Source organism: Callorhinchus milii, unplaced genomic scaffold (assembly GCF_018977255.1).
Source record: "Callorhinchus milii isolate IMCB2004 unplaced genomic scaffold, IMCB_Cmil_1.0 Scaffold16, whole genome shotgun sequence".
NCBI classification, from domain to species: Eukaryota; Metazoa; Chordata; class Chondrichthyes; order Chimaeriformes; family Callorhinchidae; genus Callorhinchus; species Callorhinchus milii.
This window is the reverse complement of record NW_024704757.1, coordinates 16,742,110-16,768,342: the sequence shown is the minus strand read 5'-3', so window position 1 is coordinate 16,768,342 and position 26,233 is coordinate 16,742,110. Positions and strand designations below refer to the sequence as shown.

The 26,233-nt window shown below is 44.4% G+C and overlaps 1 protein-coding gene across 1 annotated transcript in view; it reads right to left on the bottom strand.

The window, feature by feature from the left end:
* Positions 1-26,233, bottom strand: part of radil (Ras association and DIL domains) — a 31,682-nt gene extending 5,449 nt beyond the window's left edge. The window contains exons 1-10 of the mRNA XM_007906134.2: positions 25,672-26,233; positions 20,176-20,495; positions 18,576-19,280; positions 15,633-15,670; positions 14,926-15,107; positions 7,775-7,887; positions 6,104-6,341; positions 2,344-2,516; positions 1,782-1,932; positions 862-1,058 (exon numbers count right to left, since the gene is read on the bottom strand). Coding sequence (XP_007904325.2) covers positions 862-1,058; positions 1,782-1,932; positions 2,344-2,516; positions 6,104-6,341; positions 7,775-7,887; positions 14,926-15,107; positions 15,633-15,670; positions 18,576-19,280; positions 20,176-20,495; positions 25,672-26,209 — 2,655 coding nt within the window. The 5' untranslated portion in view covers positions 26,210-26,233. The remainder of the gene's footprint in view (positions 1-861; positions 1,059-1,781; positions 1,933-2,343; positions 2,517-6,103; positions 6,342-7,774; positions 7,888-14,925; positions 15,108-15,632; positions 15,671-18,575; positions 19,281-20,175; positions 20,496-25,671) is intronic.

The following is a 26,233-nucleotide window of genomic DNA, read 5'->3' as shown; positions in this document are numbered from 1 at the left end:
TTTGTAGACCAATTAGCTAGGCTTTGAAGCTTTTAAGTACGTACTGGATTACACGCCACTTTTTAAACCCACTTGTCTGCTTGAACTCAGACAGTTCAGATAATCTGTGAATTTCTTCCCATTTAATAGCATCTACAGTTGCTTCCTTCTTTGTGTTGACCAAGGAAACCTGCCCATCCCAGCCTCGGCTCTGACACTGGGTTAGTCATTTTCCAAAGAAAAAGTAATGATTGATTTGCAGTCTGTATTCCAGGCTTACAGTCCTGAGAAGGTCGGATGTTACTAGCTTCAGTTGTTATTACTTTTGTTCAGTGCGGTACTGTTGTCAGGTTAGACACCAAAGGGTCTTCACCAAAATTCCTTACAGTGAATGCCCACAGCACTCACTGCTTAATAACAATATTAATAATACACCATTTGATAAAGCGCCTGTAACGTTGATATCTTGGGACGTCCTCCTGACGTGAAAGGCGCTCTATAAATGGAATCTTGTTGTTGTTGTTGTTGTTGATGTTGCAAACAACTTCCTGCCTAACTTGCTGTGAAGTGACTGTGTATTTTGTAGGCAAACATGGCGTTTGATTTTGCAGTGCTTTCAATGGCAAGCTCGGGGTTTGTAGCTACACTATGAGGTTCCCACCTTATACTCTGTGCAATTAGGTGATCGTCCCTCCAGGAGAGTGGTTGAGCTCGCATTCCATTCCAGAAACGTGGACATTTCTACGGGTAGGCGGTTTATATTCGAGCGCCCCGGGACCCTACCCCGCGTGGAGGGAGCTACATAAATGCAAGTTGTTGCATGTGTGGAACACTCACTCTGAAGTGCGTGTGTCAAGACACCTGACTGACCAACACACAAACCTCCTGTACTGGTACCTCCAAAATAGATTGGCCATGTGTTGTCTGAAATCTGGTGCGTAGACTCCAGAGGAAATGGCGTATGTACAGCAGGTGCCTGTACACGTTGTCATCTATCGTATCCGCCTCCAAATCCACCTTAAAATTGCTGGTTGGTAGTACTATTGGAGGGTACTTGTCAAAGCTCAACATAATGTCCTCTGTGGAGCACAAAACAGCACAGGAGCTATGGGTTACACAGAGGAACTGTTTTCTGATATATGATTTGCTGGATATCTATTATAATAATAATCCTTACATTTAATATAGGTCCTTTCATGTCGGGAGGCTGACTCAAAGCCCTTCATGCAATAAACTGTAAAGTGTAGTGACTTAGAGTTTCATAAGCGAAATGCAGCAGCACAACAACATTCCACATCAGCTGTGAATGATTGATTTTTATCCACAGAAATGCGAGTGATATACATATGTTCCAGGACATTTAATTCATTCAACCTGATCTTCCTCACACAGGCCTTCAGCCAAATGGTGGCCTTAAATTCCACCTAGTCTTCATCTGCATGACTATTTTTTCCTGAAAATTAAAGATCATGTGCGAAAATTGTGCGAAATCCTTATCTTCTGTTTTAATTGGATGCCCATTTTAATTGCTGTACTTAAACAAAAAAAGGCTTTCAAATTGAAACTTTCCACAAGTCTGCACAGCCTTGAATTTTTTAGCAAACCAGCATAACTTGCGGAATTTCAGGCATAACTCGTTGGTTGCTAATCTCTAGAGTAACAATGACTTTAAATGCTACAACAACAACAACCTGCAACTATATAGAGCCCCTCACACAGGGCAACGTCCCAGAGCGCTGACACATAATGCACATTTGCATTAAGCATTCCTGCTCCTTGCGGACTTGTCACCCAGTCCTCACCTGTTTGGTATATCGCTGCCCTCTCCTTAGCCTTGGGCTGCCAGGATTCATTGGGCACCACTCCAGGTGCCAGCTGATAATGAGTAAGGATGTGAAGCATCTGAGAAGGGTTCAGAGGCTGGAATTCTCTTTTGAGGCGATGCCAACTGGTCTGTGGCAGAAGAGAAAATACAAAACAACCAAGGTCAGTGTTTATGGACAATACCTTATTGTGCAACTCTTGGATCTGGTAAAGGGTGTTATGGAATACTTTCACGGATCCATCCCATCAACTCCTCGGCTTGTGATCGTATCTTGCAAAACTGGAGATATCTGAAAACAACTTGTGCTTCAAGTTTACAATTCATTTTTATTTGATATATGCTTTTGCTCACTAAGCCACTGGGTTAATAATAATAAAAATAATCCTTGCATTTAATAAAGCACCTTATCAGGCCGTTGAGACATATCAAAGCGCTTCACAAAATATACTGTAAAGTGAATTTACTGTATATATTGTGGGTAAAACAAGGCAGCAAATTGCGCACAGCAGTGTGTCTGTGTGTGTAGAATGCTGTAATACCTGTATGAGGCAAGATGTAGGCACTGCCAGGAGTCTTACTGCACTGGAGAATTTGGAAAAGAATTCTTCGGCGATGTTGCCCATTCCCACGTTACGTATCCACTCGAGCAGCAGCCGGAGACTCGCCTGCATCTGTTCCCCTCTTGTCCAATGAAAGAATCCTTGCCTTGAGCCTGTACATTGCAAAATAATAGCAATTGTAATCATATCCCTTGCTTTTGTAACTCTGTCAAGATGTCCCAATTCTCGGCTGATATTTCAATGCAGTGCTGGGGGTGGGGTGGGGGAGAGGGGCTGAGTTGTCAGAGGCGCCATCCTTCTGCTGACATGTTGAACCGAGGTCCACCTGTCTGTGCTTTGTTTAGGTGGATGTCAAGGATCCAAAGGCTCTATTATAAAAGAGAAGGTAGTTTCTCCCAAATATAATCGGTCATTCACAACTGTGATTGTTTGTGGGACATTCTGCTGTGCACAAATATTTACACTTGCTGCACTTGACAGTAAATCCTGTGAAGGGCTTTGAGATGTTCTCCCAATGTGAAAGGCGCAATACTAAATGCAAGGATTATAATGAATATTTATTATGCAGACTGGGAGATATCCTGGAGTGCCTTGTGGGATTTCCGGTGAAGTGGATCTTGTGCTTTTTGGGGGTGAAACCCTTTTTTTACTGGACAAAAGCAGACAATGTATTTCATGAGCTGAACAATGTAAGGCTGACCTCAGTTTCCATTGGTTAAGGTGACAGATGGCATTTGCTGGGAAACTGAATCATTCTTCCACTTTGTCTGTCCCAGTGACAACATCAAGCAAGGTATGAAATTGGGATTGTAGAATTCACTGCAGAATTCTGGCTACATTACCCTGATTGTCTCTACTTCAACTCCACTTTCAAAAGATAGCTCTCTTGCGCAATGAGACTTTTCTGTTTTTCCACACAATTGATTTTAGACCTGGTGTGAACATCGCAGGTTAGTTCATAATCTGAAAGCCTGTTTCAGTCCTGGAAACACCCACATGAAAGTCATTGTAACCCTTAATGGCTAACTGAGCATGAACACACTCTGTTGGTTGTCTTTAATTTGTCTACTGTGGTGTTAACTGCGTCCTCATTTGATGTGTCAGAGGCGCTGTTTTTCTGATGAAACATTAACCGAGGTCCCTAACAGATCCCGCGTCACTACTCGAAATAAGAAGGGATTCTGTTCCAGTTCCTGCCCTAACACTCCTCCAGATAAAATTGGTCATTCACTTTCTGGCTGTTTGTGAGAAGTTTAAGATGTGTGCAAATCGGCTGCCCCGATCACCTGCAAAATACACAGTCACTACACTCTGCAGTAAAATCTTGGGAAGCACTCTGAGACTTTCATCAACATGATATATTAAATGCAAGGATTATGATTATTATTTAAAACATGTTTGCCCAGCGCTTTGGGATGTCCTCCCGACATGAAAGCCGCCATACAATTTGTTGTTGTTAAGGCCGTGCTGTGATGTGCTATTTAGCAGTTTTGGGGAATCACTTGCAATATATTCTCAAACTAGAACTAAAATGGGGGAAAGAGGATTCAGAAAAGTGCAATTGTTTACATTTCACAAGTGAAGAAAATATGTAAGAAATTGTGATTGACGTCAGATCTGCTCTCAGCTACTCTTCCCCGAGAGCAACAGGGAACAACAACAACAACTTGCACTTATATAACACCCTCTCAGAGCGATTAAATGGGGAAATGAGAAGCTGCTGAACCGTGGCTCCAAAAGTGATACATAATTTACAAGTATTGTTTTTTATTACAGAGTTCAACAGAGGGACTGAGAGTGAACAGCTCAGCCTTTCTGACCTGCAAATATCCATTTTTGTACCTGTCTCAGCATTCTTTTGACTGGTGTGTGCTGTTCCACAGAATAGTTGGGAAGCAAGGGGGGCCTTTTTTCAGCTTGGGTTTAAGAAAAAAAACACCTTGTGCTTAAAAAAAGACTTAGATGTGAAGGGTGCTATACATTATTTACATTTACAAATTTTCAAAATTTATAAATTTGCAGTTATATACAGTAAAACTTGCATCTGTCGGTGACTGACTGACTGTGTGACTGACTGACTGTGTGACTGACTGAAGTTCACGGCTTTCTTCAGCCGGTTGCTTGTGCCGTTTGCGGAATGTCCTGAGATCAAGAGACAAACTTCTCCAAAGCTCAAAGGCACATGTCATTCTATTGCTTAACTACTGACCTCAAGGGCCGCCCAGTATCTGAGAAGTGGAGTGAGTTACAAAGTCCAAATCTGATCGAGGAGGGCTTCAGAGCACCTTGTAAACCATGGGAACAGTTTGTGAGCACCATTTGATCCACTTTGGTTCACTTATGCTCTTGAAGTTGCTCCTCACAGTTTGTTTGATATACGTGAAAAGCTCTATATAAAATGCAAGGATTATTATTATTACTACTATTATGAAGAGGTTTCTGCGCGCTAACAGAAAGCTTCTGCATGCTAACAGAAAGCTCCTCGCTGCTTTCAATGCCTTGATGACATGTGCTCTGATGTATGCTTTCCTCCATCTCTGCAATATTGGCCACATTTGCCATGATCTCACCCCAAACCCTCATCCTCACTTTAGTTTACCTCCATACTATCTGTGGTTACTGTACTAATAATCCTTGCATTTGATGCAGAGTCATCTCAAAGTGCTTCACCGAATATACTACAAAGTGGATCGATCATGCATCTTGTGGGTGAAATGCAGCAGCGAATTGCGCACAGTAGGGTCCCACAAATGGCCGTGGATTGAGTGACCAAATTATTATTTACCCCCAAATTCACCCAAACCAATCTCACTCACCTCCGTACTCGACCTTTATGCTTTACGCCGTACATCTTTCTATGGCAGCCAGATCTGATCTGGTGTGACCCAGGGACACAGTAACCACACTGGGAGATGGATGAACTGCTCACCAATGAGTCAGTCCCACTGGGGAGCTCCTTTTCCAAAGAATGACCTAATGGTGAGAATTAAGGGCACAGGGTCCGTGTGCAAACACTAAATCGAGGCTGGATGGGAGCCATGATTCTGAGGCTAGCAATTACCAGGGCTACATAAACTGCCAGTTTACCAATACATCACACTGATGACCTAACCTGACCATGGTTGTATTGAACAGTTAATAATAGTTCAAGATTCTACATCTAACTGGTGCATTGTTTAAACATTACTGCACTTTTGGGAATCTTTCCCCACCACCCTTTCAGCTCAACATTCCTGAGCTCTGGTGCCCAGCCAGCTATGTAAATCTTTGAGATATCCTTCCGTTGTATATGAAATGCATTGCGTGAGTCCAAATTGTATTTTACTGTACTGCATTAGAGTTCTTTGTGCTGTCTTTATACCCCACCACAACCTTGCTCTTCCCTTAATTTATGCCCTGCTAACTCCATATACACCTGTCCGCTTCCTCCGCTCAGCGGACTCCTGCCTGCTCCATGTCCTCCCACTGCCTGCCCCACTATCGGCGGTCGGGCCTTCAGCCTCTCTGTCTCCACCCTTTGGAACTCCATCCCATAGTCCCTTCGCCTCGCTTCCTTCAAGGCCAATCTCAAGACCCTCTTCTTTGACTGCACCTTCGGTCACCCTCCTACCCCTACCCTCCCTATCCTGCAGCCCTCCTGATGCCAACAACCAGCTTGGGTCCAAATCCCAGACTTACCAGCACCTTGGAACATCCTCCAGACATGAAAGATGTAATTTGTTGTTGTTGTTAAACTCACCCCTGTCCATGAGCTGATTGAAGAGGGAAGCATTGGAGAAGAAGAAGAGGTAAGCAAACATCTGGGCAGCGATCTCTGGGTGCACCTCGTACTGATGGAGAAGGTCCAAGGTGGTCTGGTAGATCTGCATCACATTCCGAACCGGCTCGGGGAGGGAGGAGGAGCTCTCCCAGGAACCCCCAATCTCCGTCTGGAAGGGATTGCAGTCCAGGAAGGCAGGCAGTGCGACATAGAGAGCCTGAGAGAAAGAAAATGGAATACCTTTTTATTAAAAAAGACATACCGGGTCTGGCTGTTTGCGGGACATTGCAAATTGCCTGCCGCATTTGCCTACAACATATGATCGCTCCTCAGCCTTTTGACGAAGATCAAGTGTAGTTTCTGTTCGCATCAGTTACTTCTTTAGCTAAAGCAAAGCTGGAGTTGTTGACATTGACTTGTGTTGTTACCATGACCCAATCTCACCCAGACCTGGACATGGGAAGGATTAAGCTCCTGGCTAAAGCTATGCTGTTCACCCTCTGTTGGTTGGGGTAGGTATTGCAGCATTATTTGGGGACAGCAGGATTGATGGGAATTGGCAGCTACCCCAGACTTTCCAATAATGTGAGCTGCTTTTACATTCCCACACTCCCCTCCAACCCCAACCCAGCCCTCTCCTTTGACCTTTATCATCACAATATGTAGCAAGATGCCTAGAGTGGTAAACGAAGCAGAGCAGAATCACAGCAATGGCATGTTCTGTTTGTTTTCTCTTGCGTGTCCCAACCTAAATTTTTCTGCTGTGCCAGATGTGGCTTCCTCTCCAGTCCATCAGCAGCATCTTTGTGCCTTTCAATCCCAGAGCTGCTAACGTGCGCACAGCATGAGACTCTTCCCCTCCCGTGAACTCAGAAACCATTGTGATGTGGACGGAGGAGACTTAGCCTCACTGACGCCCACTGGAGGGTGAATCCTGGCCAAGAAACGGAAGCAGATTCCCATTATTTTTACGCTATAATTTTCTCTTCCAATTTATGAGACTTTGTCGTAAATCTGATGCAGCAAGCGTAGAATAACGAGGACATAAAACACTGTGAAACCAGCAATCAGATTTTCATCTCTGTAGTTCACGTATACTTCCTGTCACTCTCGAAATCCTCTTGTGCACCACCTTACAACAGCTTCATTCATAATTCCGTTCCTTCTAGTTTAAACTTTCTCACACTTCATTAGTGACTGCTGGTACAAGAAACAGCTTATTCAACCAATTAGTTCTGCCACTCCCCACACCCAATAAAATATTCCATCCTCAAAAAAAAAAGGGATATCACTCCCACCTTTTCAACTGTGTCTGTCGTTACCTTCTTCTCATAATACCCCCACCCCCATAGGGCTCTTTGGCTTGCAGGGTTAACAGGAGCTAAGTGGGAAGTGAGTCACCATTTATGTCCAAACTTCCTATAACTTGCAATCCTGCTCTTAACTGATATTAATCCAGATCCCTTGTTAAAGACATTTCAGTGCAGCATTTGTAAAAGTCCTACCCCCATCCTCCCTGCCCTCTAACCCTTCTGATCCCTACCCCCAATCCGGGTGCAAATCCTTGACTGTCCAGCATCTTCGGACATCCTTCCAGCGTGAAAGCTGCTATATAAATATAATTTGTAAGTTGTTGTAAACTCAACTAACCTTTGTGATGTAGTAGACACACTGCTGGAATGTGTGCATGATCACCTCTTCCAGAATAGTCATGACTTCTTCATTGGCTGAAATTGAGCATGAAAGTAATGATTCTTTGGATCCTAAAATGGACAAAAATAACACACCTTTGTCAACATTATTGCAAACCCTGGACAACCTTTAATTCTTGTTTTTCTTCTCACAAGGGAGATTTGGATGAAAACCCTTTGGTCCATTTGGTCCTCCCGATGTGGAAGGTGCTCTATACGTATAAATTGCTCTTTTTCTCACCTTTTTACCCTGCCATCCTTCCATCAAAGTATCAAGTTCTTTTTAAAAATAAGTCAGTCTCAACAACACGTAATCCTGCCGCAGTCGTTAATTATCCTCTGAGTAAAGAAATACTTCCTGGTGTCTATCCTGAAATTGCCCTTTGCAATTCTACACCTCTGTCCTCTTGCTCTTCTATACCTGAATAAGATTCCCTCTTTTTAAGACTGAAGATCGTCAATCTTTGCTTAATCTTTGCTTGTAGCTCATTTGCCATTAAAAGCGCTGGGGGGGGGGGGGGGGGTTGCAAGTCAATGAATGTGCCTCTCTCTCCAGACCATGTATGTATAATTATCTTAAAAACTTGACTAAGTTCATCTTGAGTCTAGCAAATGTTTTTCTTTCCCCTTTTCAGAAGATTATCCTGGAAAGAAAATGTGCAGTCAGTGGTTGTGCAGATGGATTAGTTACACACTCACTCTATATATCCTAATGAGATCCCCAGGGCCAGGTTCCCACACAGACAGCATTGCCAACATTATAATCCTCCATATAAAATCACGATCCTGAAGGTTGCTAACATTCAACGACTAACTATCAACAACAACTTGACTTATATAGCGCCCTCCACTCAGGGCAACATCTCAGAGCGCTCAGACTGCCGTTCTAACTGTTGGATTAGAGCTAAGAGTAATGAGGAGATTCAGTACATTTCATAACATTTTAGGGAAAAAACCCAGAACCTGACCATTGAACGGTTTGCGTTCTTTTTCTGGTTTTAAACAATTGCGTCTCGACCGTTCAACACCAGTGAGATATGGAATTCCACCTAGTCCCAGTCTGCGAGGCCATCCTGTCTGAAATTTAAGATAATGCAGAATTCTGGAACATTCTTGAATTCAATCTTAACAGAAACACATACTGACACACAAAAACACACACAACAAATAAACAAAACAAACACAACAAATAAACAAAATAAAGGACATTTATTTCTGTCAGCAAAGTTTTCTTGTAAAGGAACTAACCACTGGTTTAGGTTTTTATAACAGCAACAACTGGGATTTACATAGCGCCCTCCACGCCGAACGGTGTCTCAGAGCTTCACAGTAACGGATTCCGGGACCGAGCCAGGGGGAGGGGGAGGAAGGTGACCAAAGGCGCGGTCAAAAAGAAAGGTCTTCAGCAGGGATTATAATCCAATTTAAATGTTTTAATAATATAAAACAACAGGAACTCGGTCGTTTGGGCTTATCAGGATTAGTTTTTAGGATTTGGGTTTACTTTAGGGTTTTTTTTTTAAAAAAAAACAGTTTGGGGATCAGGGATCGGGAGGGGCTGCAGGGTTGGGATGAGGGAGGGCAAAGGGGGTAGGAGGGCGGCTGAAGCCACGGTCGAAAAGGAGGGCTTCGAATTGTGCCTTGAAGGAGGCAAGAGAGGGAGCGAGGCGAAGAGATTGTGGGATGGAGTTCCAAATGGTGAGGCTGAAAGCCTGGCCATCAATGCTAGGGCGGGTCGGTCGGGAGAACCGGAGCAGGCCAGAGCCTGCTGAGTGGAGGGAATGGGCAGGTTGATAGGGGGACAGCAGGTCAGAGAAGTTGGAGGTGGCAAGGCCGTGGAGGGCCTTGAAAGTGAGGACAAGGATTTTGAATTCTATCCTCTGAGGAATGGGGAGCCAGTGGAGCCAGGCGAGGGTGGGGGTGATGGGGTCACAGAGCCTGTGAGGGAGAGAACACGAGCTGCAGTTCTGGGTGATCTGCAGCTTGTGGAGGGAAGAGTTGGGGAGCCTGACAAGGAGGGAGTTTCCGTAATCGAGCCTTGAGGTAACGAATGAGTGTATGAGAGTTTCGGTGGCCTGAGGGGTGAGGCAGTGGCGGAATTGGGCAATGTTGCGGAGGTGGGGGAAGGCAGAGCAGAACATGGCACGATATGGGGGAGAAAGGACAGTTGAGGGTCGAACAAGATGCCCAGTTTCCTGACTGGCTTGGTGAGGTGGAGTGGGCATCCGTGGATATTGATGCTGCCTGAGGTGCAGAGGCGCTGGAGCGAGCCAATCAGGATTGTGAAGAACTGCAACAGTTCAGTTTAAGTAAGCACTTACCTTCCCAAAATGACATGCTGCGGAACCCGAATTGCACAAACAATAGGGTGGTCACTTGCACTTGAGCAATTAATAACATAATGACCACTACCTACACTGCACCACCGGTGGTTTACGACACTGAATCACTTTGTACTGTTCAGCAATCGTCCATTCCACCTGAGAAATGTAACCCTACATTATTGTTAATAAACTCAGTGTGAATCCTCTGCCAGATAAATGAACTGCTCCAAATGTTCATTTAACAGACTCTAACTACAGATTTCCACATGAATGTTTCCTAATACATCTTGGTTTATCTCAGACAGCAGGAATAATACAAGGGATTGCGGACTACTTGTTTAATTCTGCATAATCATTCTGTTAACTGCACGTCACACTAATATCACTGATAGCCTTCTGACGAAGGGTTGTGGACCCGAAACGTTGACTCACTTTCCTTTCTCCATAGATGCTGCCTGACCTGCTGAGTGTTCCCAGCTCTCTCTGTTTTTGTGGTCGTTGATAGCCTTTGCTGGCCACTCCTTATCCCGGCTGGCTTCCTAGTTAAATGCTGATAAGTCTGTTCTTCAGGTTAGCATTTCATCACTGAGATGATGTGAGCAATTTCAAGCCAATTTCAAAGTTGATGGGTTGAAATTTGAGACTTTACTGCTACAGTGGAGATGGCAAGCGGGCAAGTGGGGGAGGCGGGAGGAGGGAGGGCGGAGGAGAGAGGGCAGCTCGGGCAGGAAGGGAGTTGTAGGTAAGAGTGATTGTTAGTGGAATACAAGATTTTTCTTTATTAACTAATGGTGTGGAGTCCTGTAGCTCAGTGGTTAGAGCACTTGCCTCGCAAGCAAGAGGTCCTGGTTTTGTTTCCTGGTTAGGGGGAACCCTTAGGCAAGTTTTGTTACTCTGTTTACCTAACAAAAAGTAGGAACCCGGTTGTTAAGTCGATTAGCGGATTGCTTTTTGGGTGGTAATAATCCCTTAAAAAGATAATAATTTGGTCACTCAATCCACGACTGTTTGTGGGACGCTGCTGTGCACAATTGGCTACTGTGTTTGGCCTACAAAATATACAGTCAATTCACTTTGAGGTATATTCTGTGAAGCGCTTTGAGATGCTTCAATGAGTGATAAGGCCCTACATCAAATGCAAGGATTATTATGATACTAAAGAGATTATTTCGACAACTAACAATGGAAGCAGGTAATCTAAACCTTAATCCAATACCACAATGAAAATGGTATTGGGATGGGATGGATGGGAGCGGGGCCACTGAATGCGTTAAATATTGAATGTCCCATTAAATGGACCCTGATTTTGTCCAGAAAAAAAACATAATACTGATTTTCATTTTTGAGATACTAAACAAACATCTATTTAAAAACCTTTTCCTCCTCATCAAGAAAAAACTATTGTGATTATTCTCGGTAGTTACAATCTTCTAAATTGTTCGCAATCAACCTTTCGGGAAAGTAATAAATGTGTTCAAGCTACCACACACGGCAGGAAACCTTCAAATGTGCATAATGGTTTCATTGACCAATACATCACTCAGACAACCACAGCTAAAGCTCTTGAGGAGATAAAATTACCGTGGTTTCGCAATGGTTCAGAGTAACCTGAAAATCCCAGATCTATACAGTGTCTGATTCAATCAATTTTGTTTTATTATCTATGGTTGCCTAGTTACGTGAATGCTGTACGTGTGTGTGTGTGTATGTGTGTGTTTGCGAGTGTGTGCGAGTGAGGGGAATCATGTGCACATTAGGACAGGGATTACTTTTTAGGGCTGTGTTTATAGAAGTCAATAAAACATTTCAGTATTAGTGTTAGTTTAATGTTTAGGGAGGGACAGATAGGACACGAATCCTCATTGCCTGTTATTTCTCCCTCGTTCATATTCAAATTCTTGTACTGTATTAGCGTGTGCAGTGGATGTAAAGCTCCCCCTAGCATCAGACTACAACCTCCTCACGAGGAAGAGTAAATGGCTCTCGAATACATAAAGTACAATGGGTTGTTGGTTTGACAAAATTTACAATGTCACCTCAAGAACGTTTCTTTCAATGACCATTTCCCCCCTGCTCGGGTCCTGACCCAACTGTACAGCGCCTTGGGACGTCCTCCCGACGTGAAAGGCGCTCTATAAATGGAATCTTATTGTTGTTGTTTTTCTAAACTGAACGCAAATCAAGATCAGTACTGAGCGTGACAGGGGCAAGCGTAATCAGGTGGCGATGGGGGATGGGGGGGAAGTGTCCAGAATGCTACTTTGCCAAGGATAAAGGAAGTTAATTTTATTGGCAGCCGAGGACAACAACAACTTGCATTTATAGCACACCCTCCATGCCGGACGGCGTCTCAGAGCCCTTGAGGACCTTTCACGTTGGGAGAAAGTCTCAAAGTGTTTCATAAGATACACTGTAAAGTGGAGTGACTGTGTGTTTGTTGGAGACCATATGCAAATACTCAGTCACTACACCTGACAGCAATTCCCCGTGAAGCACTTTGAGATGTTTCAATGTTTCAGGCATTATATAAAATGTAAAATGAATATTGTGATGATCAATCATTTTGAGCTTTTGTGTATATTTTATGGCATGAAAATAAAAGCAGCCAATTTGGTTGCAGCAACATCCCACAAACAGCTATAGAATGAGTGAACAATTTTAAGTGTTCGCCAGGACAAACGGGAGAAACCCAACTTCCTCAAAGATGCCTTGTTGTTGGTTAAAGTAAAGATAGTTAAACAGCTTCAATAACAATAATCCTTGCATTTGGTATAGCGCTTTATCAACTTGGAAGGATCTCTCTTTCACATTAACAAAAAGAAGATCGGTCAGGATGAATATAGGGAGCAATTTACACGCGCTAAGTCTCAAGGCAGATTTCAAATTGCGGCTGAAATTTTAAGTGTTTAAGTTGTGAAATAGGCCTTTATTGTCTCTGAACTGAGCAGTTGGCTGCAAGGACATGCAGATGGCAAGCTCTCGCTAATCTAAGGTATTTAAAGTGGCTTTGTCTGACATCTATCACAGCTGATTTGTTTTCTGAAATCCTCAGAAAGTCATGCAGCATGTCATCGCGGCCAGTGCCACTGTCGCTCAGTTAAAAAAGTGTCCTGACAGTGTAGAACAGGTACTACGCTTCCTGCGTGGGAGAGAATGCATCTCACTTGTATCCTGCAGATCGAGGGAGGGAGGGAAAGTTGACTGGCATTGACTAGGCAGGTTAACTACCACTTAGTATTCCATATCTGCTCCTGTGAGCCCATATGTGTTTCTATATGTCACATTTACACTAAGGTGGAGATGGTAACTTGTTCCTAACACAGCCTCACGTTGCAGTCTGTGAACCAATTCCCTAAGTTAAGTTCAATGCTATATCGTTCCTGGTGAGGGGCTTGGGGGGGCTGCCAGTTACACCACAGGCTTGGACTAACTCTGTAATCTCAGATCACATAATAATCATTGCATTTAATACAGCGCTTTGTTTCAAAGTGTTTCACAGGATATATTGTAAGTGAATTGACTGTCAATCGTGGCAGCCAAGGAAGGTTATTACACCCAGAAAGCGATCCGCCAATCGACTAACAACCAGTTTCCTACTTACTAAGTAAACAGAGGTGTGTGGAATAAGGAAACTTGCCGAAGGTTTCGCCCTGTCTCACCTGGGAATTGAACCCGAGTCCTCTCGCTCGCTAAAAACTACCCTGCGGGACTCCATAATAATAATCCCTCCAAAACCAAAAACAATAATAAATTGGTCATTTTCAATCTACGACTGTTTGTGGGACATTGCTGTGCGCAATTGGCTGCCGTGTTCGCCCACAAATATACAATCAATTCACTTTACAGTGTGTTCTGTGAAGCGCTTTGGGACGTCCTCCCGACGTGAAAAGCGCTACATCAAATGCAAGGATTATTATTATTATTATGGAAGTAATACACTGGTAACAATGAAGTTTCTGAGATCCGAGACTGCAATCCGACTGAAATTCTCTGCCTCTGCTATGTTTTCTGCAATGTGTTTGATTCCTCTCTTGACACCTACACTCTCTCCTGCCTTTGGCCCTTTGCTGAACATAAGTGAGGAGGTTAAACCTTACTTTAGATTATTTAAACGCACAAAGATCACAAAGTACTAGACAATGCTAACATTGATCAGGAGATTAGTTTTACACTGTGGCTGTCTTAAAACATGTGTTATTCTGATCAGAATGAACAACACTTAGTGTTGAACTGATTTTTATCTTGAGTTAGGAACAATCGAACGGAATGCAATTGTCCTAGAATTTTTGATGTTATAGACGCTGTATTAAATTCAAGGATTGTTTCTATCATTACAATGTAAATTATGCCTAATTGGAAGCATCTACTCTAATCCCATTCCCCTGGCCTTTGCACCATCACCTCTTATGTCTTAATCCTCTAAATGTTATCCATTTCCCCTTTGTGTACTTCCATACTGATCTGTCCGCTTCCTCGTCTCAGCAGCTCAGGCCTGTTCCATGTTCCCGACCTGCCTGTCCCACCATCAGCAGTCAAGCCTTCAGCCTCTCTGCCCACACCCTTTGAAACTCCATCCCACAGTCCTTTCATCTCACTCCCTCTCTTGCCTCTTCAAGGCTTTCAAGACCTTCTTCTTCGACCGCGCCTTTGGTCAGCCTGCTACCTCCACCCCCTGCCCTCCACCTCTCCTGATCCCAACTTCCAGCTCGGGTCCAAATCCCTGACTGTCCAGCACCTTGGGATGTCCTTCCAATGTAATTTGTTGTATGTTTTCAGTTCTCAGTACCTGCTAAATGCACAACTATGTCTCGTGAGTGATCCAGGTCCTCAATGCCCTGGATGTAGTCTGGGACCTTCTGCTGGATGAAGTAAAGCAGCTCAATGGAGTTGGACATCCAGAAAAAAATGTGCTGCAAGTCTGGCACCAGGTCTGCGATGCTGAGTAGAGGCAGAGTCGTTGTATCCTGGCTGGGTGATGAAGGCAGTGAAGGATTTGGTGGGAGGAAAAGACAACACAATTACTCCATTCGTAACACATAGAAGGTGAAAAACACATCACTGTTAAAAAATGTCTTCACATCACATTTGTTCAGAACTCATTTGCATGCAGCTCAATGCTAATGCTATATCACTTGGCAACTTAGATGGGACCCATGGAACCACACACACAATCTGGAACTCTCTCTCACTCTTTCCTCCTCGTTCCCTTTCCTCTGCTTTCAAAGCTCATATGTAAACCCTCTGTGCCTTCCACCAACTCACCACCCCCCACCCCACCCTCCCACCTCCCCAATCTCCTGCGCTGCTCAGTGCGTAATATCATTAAGCACTGCTCTGCTGCTCTACTCCTTACTTTAGTCAGTTACGTGGAAACCAACATACCAGGAGAGCAGCCAAATCTTGATAGTGTTCACTGACCATAGCAGGGCTCAGTGAAAAGAGCTAAAGAGACTTTGGAACCAAATCACTGGTTATGAGAACTGGAGGACTTACTGTTCGGATTGTTTCTCTGCCAACTCTCTGGTCTTCTCCTGTGGAAAAACACACCCGTTCGAGTAAGAACATAGTAATCTGGATGTCACATCCCCAAATCCCTCCGCCTCCCTCCCTTCCTGTTTTCAATCCTTTTTCACCTCCTCTCGTCTAACAGGGACTTGCCCCAATCAGTGGCTAAGCCTTCAGAACCTCCGCCCATAACCTCTGCCTCTCTGTCTCCCCTCCTCCAAGTCTATCCGTGCTTTTGCCCTCTGTAAAAACCTACCTCTTCGTTTGTGCCTTTGGATAGAGTTTATAGTTTGGGACATGACAGGTGCATACAACTGCTAGAATTGTGGAAGGTGAACTGGATGGATCTTGGTCTTCTTTTGTCTAGCAATTCTTACGTTCTCCCTCTCTCATTATCCTGTCCTTGTAAAGACCTTACCCCTCCCCCTTTTCTTTGCAATGAGTGTTGCAGGATCTCTAATGTTCACCTGAGCAGACAGACAGGATGTCGGTTTGACATCTCAAACGACAATATAGCGCTCCATCCCGAACATTGCATCAGAGAGTCAGCCTGGACTGAGCTAGAGCCCCTACGTGAGGCTTGAACACACAACCTTCTGACCTCGAGGTGTGTCAGTTAATAAGCTAGGCTGATGGGTACAATTGCCATGAGCTGGAGCAACTTTATAAGAGACATCTGTCGACCAGTGCATGTGCTTGCTGATGATTTACCGTTGTGTTTTTTGATAATTTTAAATTGACCTGATTTTAACTGATTTTCTGAAACCCGAGAAACCAAATTGTGAAAGTTACAGCTTTACGACATCTGACTTCACTTGACGACGAGATGGGATTTCTGCACTTTGGTTTCAATAACCGTTGCTAAGTTTGCTGCACAGCATCAGAGACAAACAACTCCTTGTCCTGCACAACAAAATATTACATTTACACAGTGCCTTTCATGTCAGGAGGATGTCCCAAGCTGCTGGACAGTCAGGGATTTGGACTTGAACTGGAGGTTGGGATCAGGAGGGGTGAAGGGCAAGGGAGGGTGGGGGTAGGAGGGTAAACAGAGGTGCAGTCGCAGAGGAGGGTTTGAGATGGGCCTTGAAGGAGCCAAGGGAGTGATGTGGGGAATGGGTAAGGGGGAGGGGTGGTAAAAAGGGTTAAACCCACAACCTTCTGACTCAGAAGCGAGAGAATGACCAGCATAACTGAGCCAGGAACAAGTGACCACTAGCCCAACAATCTGGATTAAAAAGTGAGAAAACCCCCCCCAAAAATCAAGTTTAAAATGTAGGTCAACAATCTATACTAGTAAAATGACAATGTCTGTCTGCGCTTCAAAAAGGATCTCAATAACTGTTGACATAGTGACATGATTTATACCTTATCGGAAAGGTCTTGCAACTGGGAGTAGCATGGGCATATTTGTTTAAAATGTATTTCAGTTTTGCGTTCTTCGCTGCAGTTACACCTGGTGGCCGCCCGGCTGACCGTGGTGCTGTGGCATCGTGCGTCACAGAGCACCCACATAGCCAAGCAGAGGCGGGAACAAAATAAAGAACCCAGACGAAGCTAAGTCATAGCAACAACAACAAAATTACATTTTTAAAGGGACTTCCATGTCGGGAAGACGTCCCAGTGATTATAAGTGATACATTTATATTGGTCATTATAAAGATGCCTAAGTGAAAATCAAACTTTTCAAGGATAAGTAAAAATGCTAGACGAAGAGAGAAGGCATTTCTCAGTTTGCTTTTATATAGCCCCCTCCACGCCGGACGTCTTGGAGCTTGACAATAGTGGAGCCTGAGGCCGAGCCAGGGGCAGGGAGAAAGTAACCGTAGGCACAGTCGAAGAGGAAGGTCTTCGGGCGCAACCTGAAGATGGGGAAGGAGGGGGCGAAGCCAAGGGGTTGAGGGAGAGAGTTCCAAAGTTTCGGGGTTTAGTGGCTGAAGGCATGGACGCTAATAGTGGAGCAGAGGATTCGGGAGACACGGGGGAGACACAGCCGAACTTCTGTGCGGAGAACAGCAAACTAAAGAACAAAGAACAGTGCGACTGCACTTCAATGCTGAAAGGACTGCAACAATGCGCCAAAATGAGTTGCCCACTCAAAGAGCAGCATGGGCAAAATGAGTACTCACACAGAAGTCCTCCCAGATGAGTATAGATAAAGATAAAATGTTTGTCTGTCTGTATGTCAATCTACATTCCATATTGGATCTTTTGGTTGCAAGTGAAGCTGCAATGGGTACAGCTGGTATTAATTAAAAGTCTAAATTCCCTGCTCCCCAAAAAATGGAAAACCACCAACTCTAGGTACATAGATGAGTAAAGCATGGCAGCCATGTATATGGTGGAACCTCAATACACAGCAGTGAGTGTGTGTGCAAGGCTTTAACACAGCCCTGAGCCACAACAGAAAGGTTCCTCACTGACAGCAATGGGCAAAAGGCGACTGGACAAAGCTGACATCTGCGTGACTCGCCCCTCAAGCTCCCTCGACTGAGAAGGACATGCAGCTCTGTAGTGTATTCTGTAGCCCTGTGGTGTACAGGGAGGCTTGTGGTGTATTGTGGAGGCCTGTGGTGTATTGGTTAGAGCACTCATCTCACAAGTGAGAGGGCCTGGGTTTGATGCCCGAGCAGGGTAAAACCTTAGGCAAGTTCCCTTACTCCACATACCTCTGCTTACCTAGCAGTAAGTAGGAACCCGGTTGTTAGTCGATTGGTGAATGACTAATCGGCGGTAATAATCCCTTCAAAAAATAATAATAACCCATGACTGTCTGTGGGACACTGCTGCACGCAATTGTTTGCCGCATTTTGCCCACAAAATACACAGTCACTACACTTTACAGTGTATTCCGTGATGAGCTTCGATTAGATGCTACACCAAGCACAAAGATTATTATGATAAGGTTGAATAATGTAACGTGGCACTGACCCATGCGACAGCTTGGATCTTGTCCGCAATCCTCAGCAGCAGCTTCATAACCTGACCGGGCTGGAAGCTGCTGGCTGAATGTTGGACACACAGACACAGCAGACAGGCGGGGGTCAGCTTGTGATCGTCAGCACAGGGTTCGATGAGCGTCAGGATCTTGTCCACCAGTAGCTCCTCAAAGGCCTGATGATACTCCAGCTGTAGCCTCTTCCTCTGGGTCCCACCGCCATCACCACAATTGGCGCTGCTTTCCCCGATGGCAGAAACAGGCAGCAGCTCCCCGCCGGCAGACGGACTGTCCCACAACACGGAGCCACACACCTGGCAGGTGGTCCTGCTGTGTGGAGCCCTGGGCTGTGCCGGGCGGTGCAGGTTCCTCAGTAGGGAGTGGGTGTGGGCTGGTAGCTCCATGGTTCGCTGAGGGTCTCGGAAGAGGAAGAGGTAGCAACGACCGAACCCCACCAGATCGCCGTGTCGGAGCGCCGTCGCCTGTTCCACCTGCGAGAGGCTGACAGACACACGGGCATCGGGGAAGGGCTCGAGCTCGAGTACCCTCTGCTCCCCCGCCTTGGCCCCCCGGACCCTCCTCACCCGGCAGTGCAGCGGCAGGATGTCAGGGGCTAGAAGACAGATGTTGGGCTTGGCCGAGGCAGTCTCCCGCCCCACGATGTGGCTCTCGCCATCCAGAGGGTAAACCAGGCCATCCTGCCATCACACGCACACAGTCACACCGTGCCACACAGTCACACCACACACCGTCACACAGTCACACACCGTCACACACCGTCACACAGTCACACCGCGCCACACACAGTCACACAGTCACACCGCGCCACACACCGTCACACAGTCACACCGCGCCACAACCATCAGAGAGGGCTGGCTCCATTCCCACATTCCGTTGCTAAACATATCACCTTGGAGCCAGTTCAGCTTACCTCCAACTCAATATCATTGGGAGAAAATGCTTCTTATCCTCAAAGCGTGTTTAATGGTAATTAGATGTGGTTAACGTCCTTTTAGACCTTGGTTATAATTCATTTTTTTTTAAAAATTCATCTTTTTAACTACTTTTACTCAATCATGGTTTAGCATTGTTATGTAAAATGTGTTTTATATACTTATTATTATATTGTGTTATTGTATTATTAAGTCAAGCTATTGACGGGTCAATATAAGCCAAGCACTTTGATGTGATGGCAGATGCGATACTGTGTAACTATGCGGTAATTAACTTTTGTTTAGTGCTAATTAATTATGGTTGTATCACCTGCCTCTGAATTTGCTTCACTCTTAACTTTACAATTCAATATTGGCCTCATAATGTTACATTTTGGATTATTCATAAAGTCTGACATTCGTTGTTCATTTCTGCTGTACATTCTACATTCGCTGCAGACGGCAATGAGTGTGTTTGTGCTCCCAACACTAACCAGTTCTGGATTTGTGTCTTACAATCCCCAAGTAAACTTGGTCACTTACTCCACTTTACAGTATTTCCTGTGAAACACTTTGAGATGTGATAAGGCGCTATATCAATATTATTATTACACTAACCCTGTCCTGAAGGAATATCACAGAGTTTGTGTATCGCACTTACATTCGGATGGTTGTATCCTTGCAGAAGCAGCAGGTGAGGGAGCTGGCCAACAGAGACCAAGGGATCTTGAACGTTGCCCTTCTGCTCCTTTTTACTGCTTGCCGTGTGGAGTCTCTCCTTCTTGCTCCTCCTCACCGGCAACCCGGGCAGCGTGGAGTACAGCCGTTGTTGTTGTTCCTCCGCCTGATTCCCAGCCAGAGTCAGACTTGTCTCACTGACACTGCGTCTGAGAGGCAGCAGCTCATATGTGCAGCCTGACATTGCTGGGTTGTTGCCTTTTGCACGATTCCTCTGTAGTTTCCGTGCTTGAGCATTAATATCTGGAAAGAATTAAGAATCAAATCTCTCAGGGCAGCCTAGCCTTTTAAAGCAAGCTTTGGCCTCTTCCAACTGTTTGTACTTTTGTTCAGAACATAAAATTATAACCACTTATTTTTTATAACTGTATGATACGACTGTTTGTGGGACACTTGTGCGAAATTGGCTGCTGTGTTTTGCCCATAAAATATACAAGTGCTTTAAGATGTCTCAACAATGCTATATCTACACGTGAGGATTATTATTATTATACTATTAGGATTTATTACTGTAGGGTTCATTATAATACAATTCCCTTTGAACAGAAAATACTCTATTTATAATTACAATAATATCTAACATTTTCACATATTATGTGAAGAAATATTGTCACAAGTCTGACAGATTTTGAGTCATCCAATTGTAATAACCTCTATATAACATGCACCTCATCCTCATATGTTCACCCACAAAATATACAGTCAATTCACTTTAGTTTGAAGCGCTTTGAGACAGCTCAATGATGTGATAAGGCGCTATAACAAATGCAAGAATTATTTATTATTAGATAACTTTCTCTTTACCTGTAACAGAATCTCGCCCAGAAGGTCGCACCTTGTTCACCTAATGCTCCTCCAAGTCCTGCTGCTGAGGCAGGCTGTCTGGTCTATCATCAACAGTGCCTTGGAGCTCACCTGGCTCAGGAACCTGAGTTGGCCACAGAGACCTGACTCAATTCTGATATTCCATTCCCAGGATATCACCTTGGAACCAGCTCAGCCAATAGGAGAAACTCAGTTGACCTCTTTCTTCCCCCAGGTTAGATAGCCACTAGTTGGTCATTAGACATCTGACAATCTGCAGGTTTGAGCCCTCACTAGCTGGATTTGCCACTATAAAGTTAAGAGGTTAAAATGGCCATAAGTATGAAAAACACAGCCATGCACACCTTGTCTCTGAAAACTGAAGAAAAGCCAATTGCCTTTAGGATTTCATTTTGACCTGATACATATTGCACATATTCATTAAATTCAAATTGCTCCACTTCTTCTAACGCTTTTGCTGTAGTAACTGTCACGATGATTGATCGCTGCAGGCAGTTGGCTCAGGTTCCCTATTTGCCGTGTTCCACCAAGTCTCACTCAATCTGCAATCTGTCCCTGGTCCCATCCACAAACCATCGTTCGCCTTTGCCTTCAATCCTCACAGTGTCAGCATGTCGAGAGTAGGCTTCACTGAACATTTAATTTATATTCAGACTCTGGCCGTTTGGGTCCATAATATGAGACCCTGTGTTAGAAAGGGTCACATTATAAAAGTGGTCAGCATTTCCGGGTCGCCAGATTACCGCTGACATCACTGAACCATGTGCGCAGGAAGCCTAGTCTGGAGAGCATTTCCAGTGATCACCTAAACAAACATTGCCCAGTATACGGCATGATATCCATCCAGTGTTATACCCAAGTGTGGTGTAACAGGGTCTGACTGGATATATGCACCAATGGGAGGTTTAACGAAAAGTAAAATGATAATTTTTTTCGTATTCTTCCTTCTGCATTTAAACTTTGTGGTATTTCCTGTGCTTTTTCATTAAGAAATAGCATTTGAACTGTTAAATTACAGCTTTATTCACATAACTTCATATATTAGGTCTTTGGAGGTCGAGAAACTTCTGACATGCATTAAATCTCGTAACGATTAATTACATTTGCTAATTGAATTCTTCAATGTTAAATTCTTGGTCAGCGAATGTTCCTTTGACCAAACACAATATTCATTCTATTTATAGACGTAATTTCACACTTCATTCGACTGGTTTTACTATTCCCTCCAAAACATGGGAAGGAAAGTAAGTAAAAAATAGATCAAATCTACCTGTCCCCTCAGTGACATTTTATCATGACTGCACCCAGCCTGCCAACATAGTAAAGCTCCCAGTGTTACACTTATACTTACACTTACTGCCGTTCATCGTCTACAGTCAAACTCTCCGATGCATTATCTTAATCGCCGTGGCTGACTGGTGCTTACCCAGGTTTACTGCAGGGAAGCGAGATGTGGGAAATCTGATTCCTTTTTATATAAAAATAAATAACCCCTCCCCAACCACTCACCCACAATGTCTAGAAATTGGCATCGTTTACCAATTTGTTTTTCTAAGAATTTGCTGTTCATCCCAACTCCCAATAAGGGGAAAAAATAAACGCAGCAAATTTACTAACTTGAGAGTTCCAACATCTTTCAATATATTTAGAACCTTAAAAAAATGAAATATGTTGTTCAGGAGCTAAATTTACTTTTAGTTTGTTCCTCGTCCATCACAGTGTGTGTGTTCGAGCTATTTACAACAACAGCACATGTTGTTATGTATCCTTTATGTAATCTTGTTTCAGAACATTTCTAAGAATATTTCTGCACAAGGTCCACAGTGATATCAAAGTCAATGTCAGTGGAATAATGTTCTTGTGGCACTAGCATTGCCAAGAGCGTGGGAATCCCCCACACAGCAATGTTTCATTCGTACCCATTGTCCTTGGGGAATGCACTGAGTAGAAGCGGCACTTTTTCACAGAGAAAAAGGCAGAGTCAACGCTGGCTGTTCTTGTGTGGCATGGAATATGACCGAATTAGGTTAGGGTTAGAGTCAATTCTGAGAGCACGCTTTTTGGCTCTTTATATTGCTCTCTGGAGAACAGAACAAGGTCAGGGGAACTGACAAGAGTATAATGGATGGCGTTCTGTATGAACAAGACGATAAACTGAGTTCTTCAACAAAACTACGTGTCTTCAGCTGTGCCCTGTTGGTCGGTCACTTTTGTCTCTCAGTCAGAAGGTTCTGGGTTCACACAGGGATTTGATCTAGAGCCTGAGGCTCCAGAGCAATACTCAGCGAGTACTACACTATTGGAGATCCTGTTCTTGATATTCTGGTCAATAGTTCTTTCCGCCATGTTGAAATAGGCTAAGAGTATTACCACACCCCCACTGCCACTATTTCTGGGAGAACTGACAAGTGACTGATAGTTTATGCAAAGCATACAAGACAGGCCGTATCATTAAAAGACTAGGTTTGTTCAACTACTAGACACACATCTGTGCTGTGCATAAATACGCAGCTCAAAGCATCCGTTTAAACATTGACTGTGATGGATGAGGAATAAATCAAACCATTCTTAGGCATCTGGGAGACTTGTCTGAGAAATGCCTGATTTTAGGTGTAATTATATCAGCTTGGGCTCTTCAGCCAAAAATCCCTAACAGTTAGGGTGGTCCTAGTAGGACACAAGCAGCAGGGACAACAATAATGTCCATTTATCTGACTTCCTTCACATAGAGCAAAGTCTTGGGGCCCTTTCCAGAGATGGTGCAGGAGAGGGCTGGAGAGAAGTGACCACAGGTGTGGTCAGACAGGAAAATCTTTAAGCAGTTTTTGAAGTGGGAGGGGCTTCACAAGGGATTTGAGCCTCTTGTTGAAACTTTGAGCTTGTATTCTAGGCTGACACTTCAGCACTGTATTGTGGGGAGCGCTACATTGTCACAGGTCCCAGTCCTTCACATCAGACCAATAAACCTGTCCCCGTCTGCCTGTTCAGGCAGATATTAAACATCACACGCTGTTTGAAAAGAGAAGGGAATTTCTCTCTCCCAGTGTCCTAGCCAACAATTCCCCAATAAAATTGGTCATTCATTTCATGGCTGTTCATTGAACATTGCTGGGTTGACAAACCGGCTATCATATTTGTATCTACAAACACATGGCCACTAAATTTTTTTTTAGACATCTCAACGACATGATAAGGCGCTATACCAAATGCAAAGATTATTCGCATTATAATATAACATTTGAACTCTGAAATACAATAAAAGCTTGGAAGGTAAGCAGCTGAAAAAAGTGTACATCACCTCATGAAGAATTCAAGCATCTGAAAAATGTCTCTTTCCCCTCCAACCCTCCGTCCACGGCCTCCCTGCATTTTGTGTCTCGATCGTTTTCTGAGGCAACCGTTACTAACTGAATGTCCAAGGAATACTAGGCCAGTTTGTCTGTCTCCAGGATCCCAGTAAATGGGAAAAACCGTGCTCGGTTGCTTTTTGTACCAATTGATACTAAAATCAGGGGTTATACAATAACATCTCACTGTCTCCTGGAAGATGGTTGATTTGTGTGTGCGTATCTGTTTGTGTGTGTGTGTGTATGTGTATGTGTGTGTGCCTGTGTATGTGACTGTGTGTCTGATTGTGTGAGTGTATTGTGTCAGAGTGGTGGAGCCAGGCAATGTTGCGGACGTGAGGGAAGGCAGAGCGGGTCATGGCACAGATGTGGGGTAGAAAGGATAGTTGAGGGTCAAGCAAGACACCAAGGTTCCAGACTGGCTCAGTGAGGTGGACTGTGCAACCATGGACGTTAATGCTCTCAGCACCTGAGGTTAGGAGGTGCTGATGATAGCCAATCAGGAGCCTCGGTCTTGTTGATGTTCAACTGAAGAAAGTTAGCTCTCATCCAGGACGTGGTGTCTGACAGACATTCTGTCAGGCCAGCAGTGGGTCCTGGAGTCAAGGGTGGAGGCAGAGAGGTACAGTGGGAGTCATCCACATATATGTGAGAAGTTGACCCCATGTCCGGATTATGTCACCAAGAGGGAGCATATAGATATACAAACCAGTAGCTGTCGGAGACCGTCTGCACTATATTTGCTATGTCATTGAAACTACAAGGGAAGGTTGAAAAATTCCTATATTGCAACATCCTCAAATAACAGATCTTATTTGCCCACAAAAACACACAGTCCCTCCACTTTACATTACTGTGTATTCTGTGAAGCTCTTTGAGACATCCTCCTAACGTGCAAGACATTTGTATCAAATGTAAGAATTATTATTATTATTTAGCATCGGTTGGTGAGTTTAAAGTCAACAGCAAAACAACAACTTGCACTTATACAGGACCCTCCACGCAGGGTAGCGTCTCAGAGGCTTAAAGTCTTTCTACCCTGCTCTCTGGAACTCTTCCTGGAGTCCCTGCACCTCGCCACCATCCCAAAGTGAAGTGCTTTGCGACATCTCAACGACTTGAAAGGATTATTATTATAATGCTCTGAGACGCTACCCTACGTGGAGGGCGCTATATAAGTGCCAGTGGTTGTTGTATATTAATATTATTATGTACCTGATCAATGCTGTAAGCATATTCATATGTACCTGCAGTTGTTGTGTCTTTCTCCCTGGCGGCAATCTCCTCCACCTCAGCCCGGTGTCGCAGCTCGAATCTTCTGGCAAAACCTTCCTTGGGTTTCCACAGATCCTGGAGCAAAAGAGGCTTCTCGTTGTCCCCAAGAGCTCGGAGACATTCTGTCCGCCAGCGTTTGTTGGCCCCGTCCAACCTCCCAATGGCATCGCAGAGCACGTACTGCCTGGCACATCTCTTACTCACAGAGTAACGCTCCAGAGCTTCTTTCACCAGCTCCTGGGCACTGGACATCGGTGTGGCCAAAACACTTTTGTAATTTGCTCCGGTGCAGATTTCATTGCCGAAGATCTTCAGTATGCCGGGGGCCGACAGCTGAATGGAGAGCTCTGCGGGGTCGTCCATTAGATCTGCTGGGAGATCAGTCACACAGCGGCGCTCACGATAGCTCAGCTTCCGATAGAGAACCTGAGTGAACGTCCGGCTCTGCCTCTTGAGCTTGTTCTTAGACATGTTTAAATGGGACGTGTTTGTCGATGATCCATAGAACATGATGTTTTTATCATCAATAGTTGA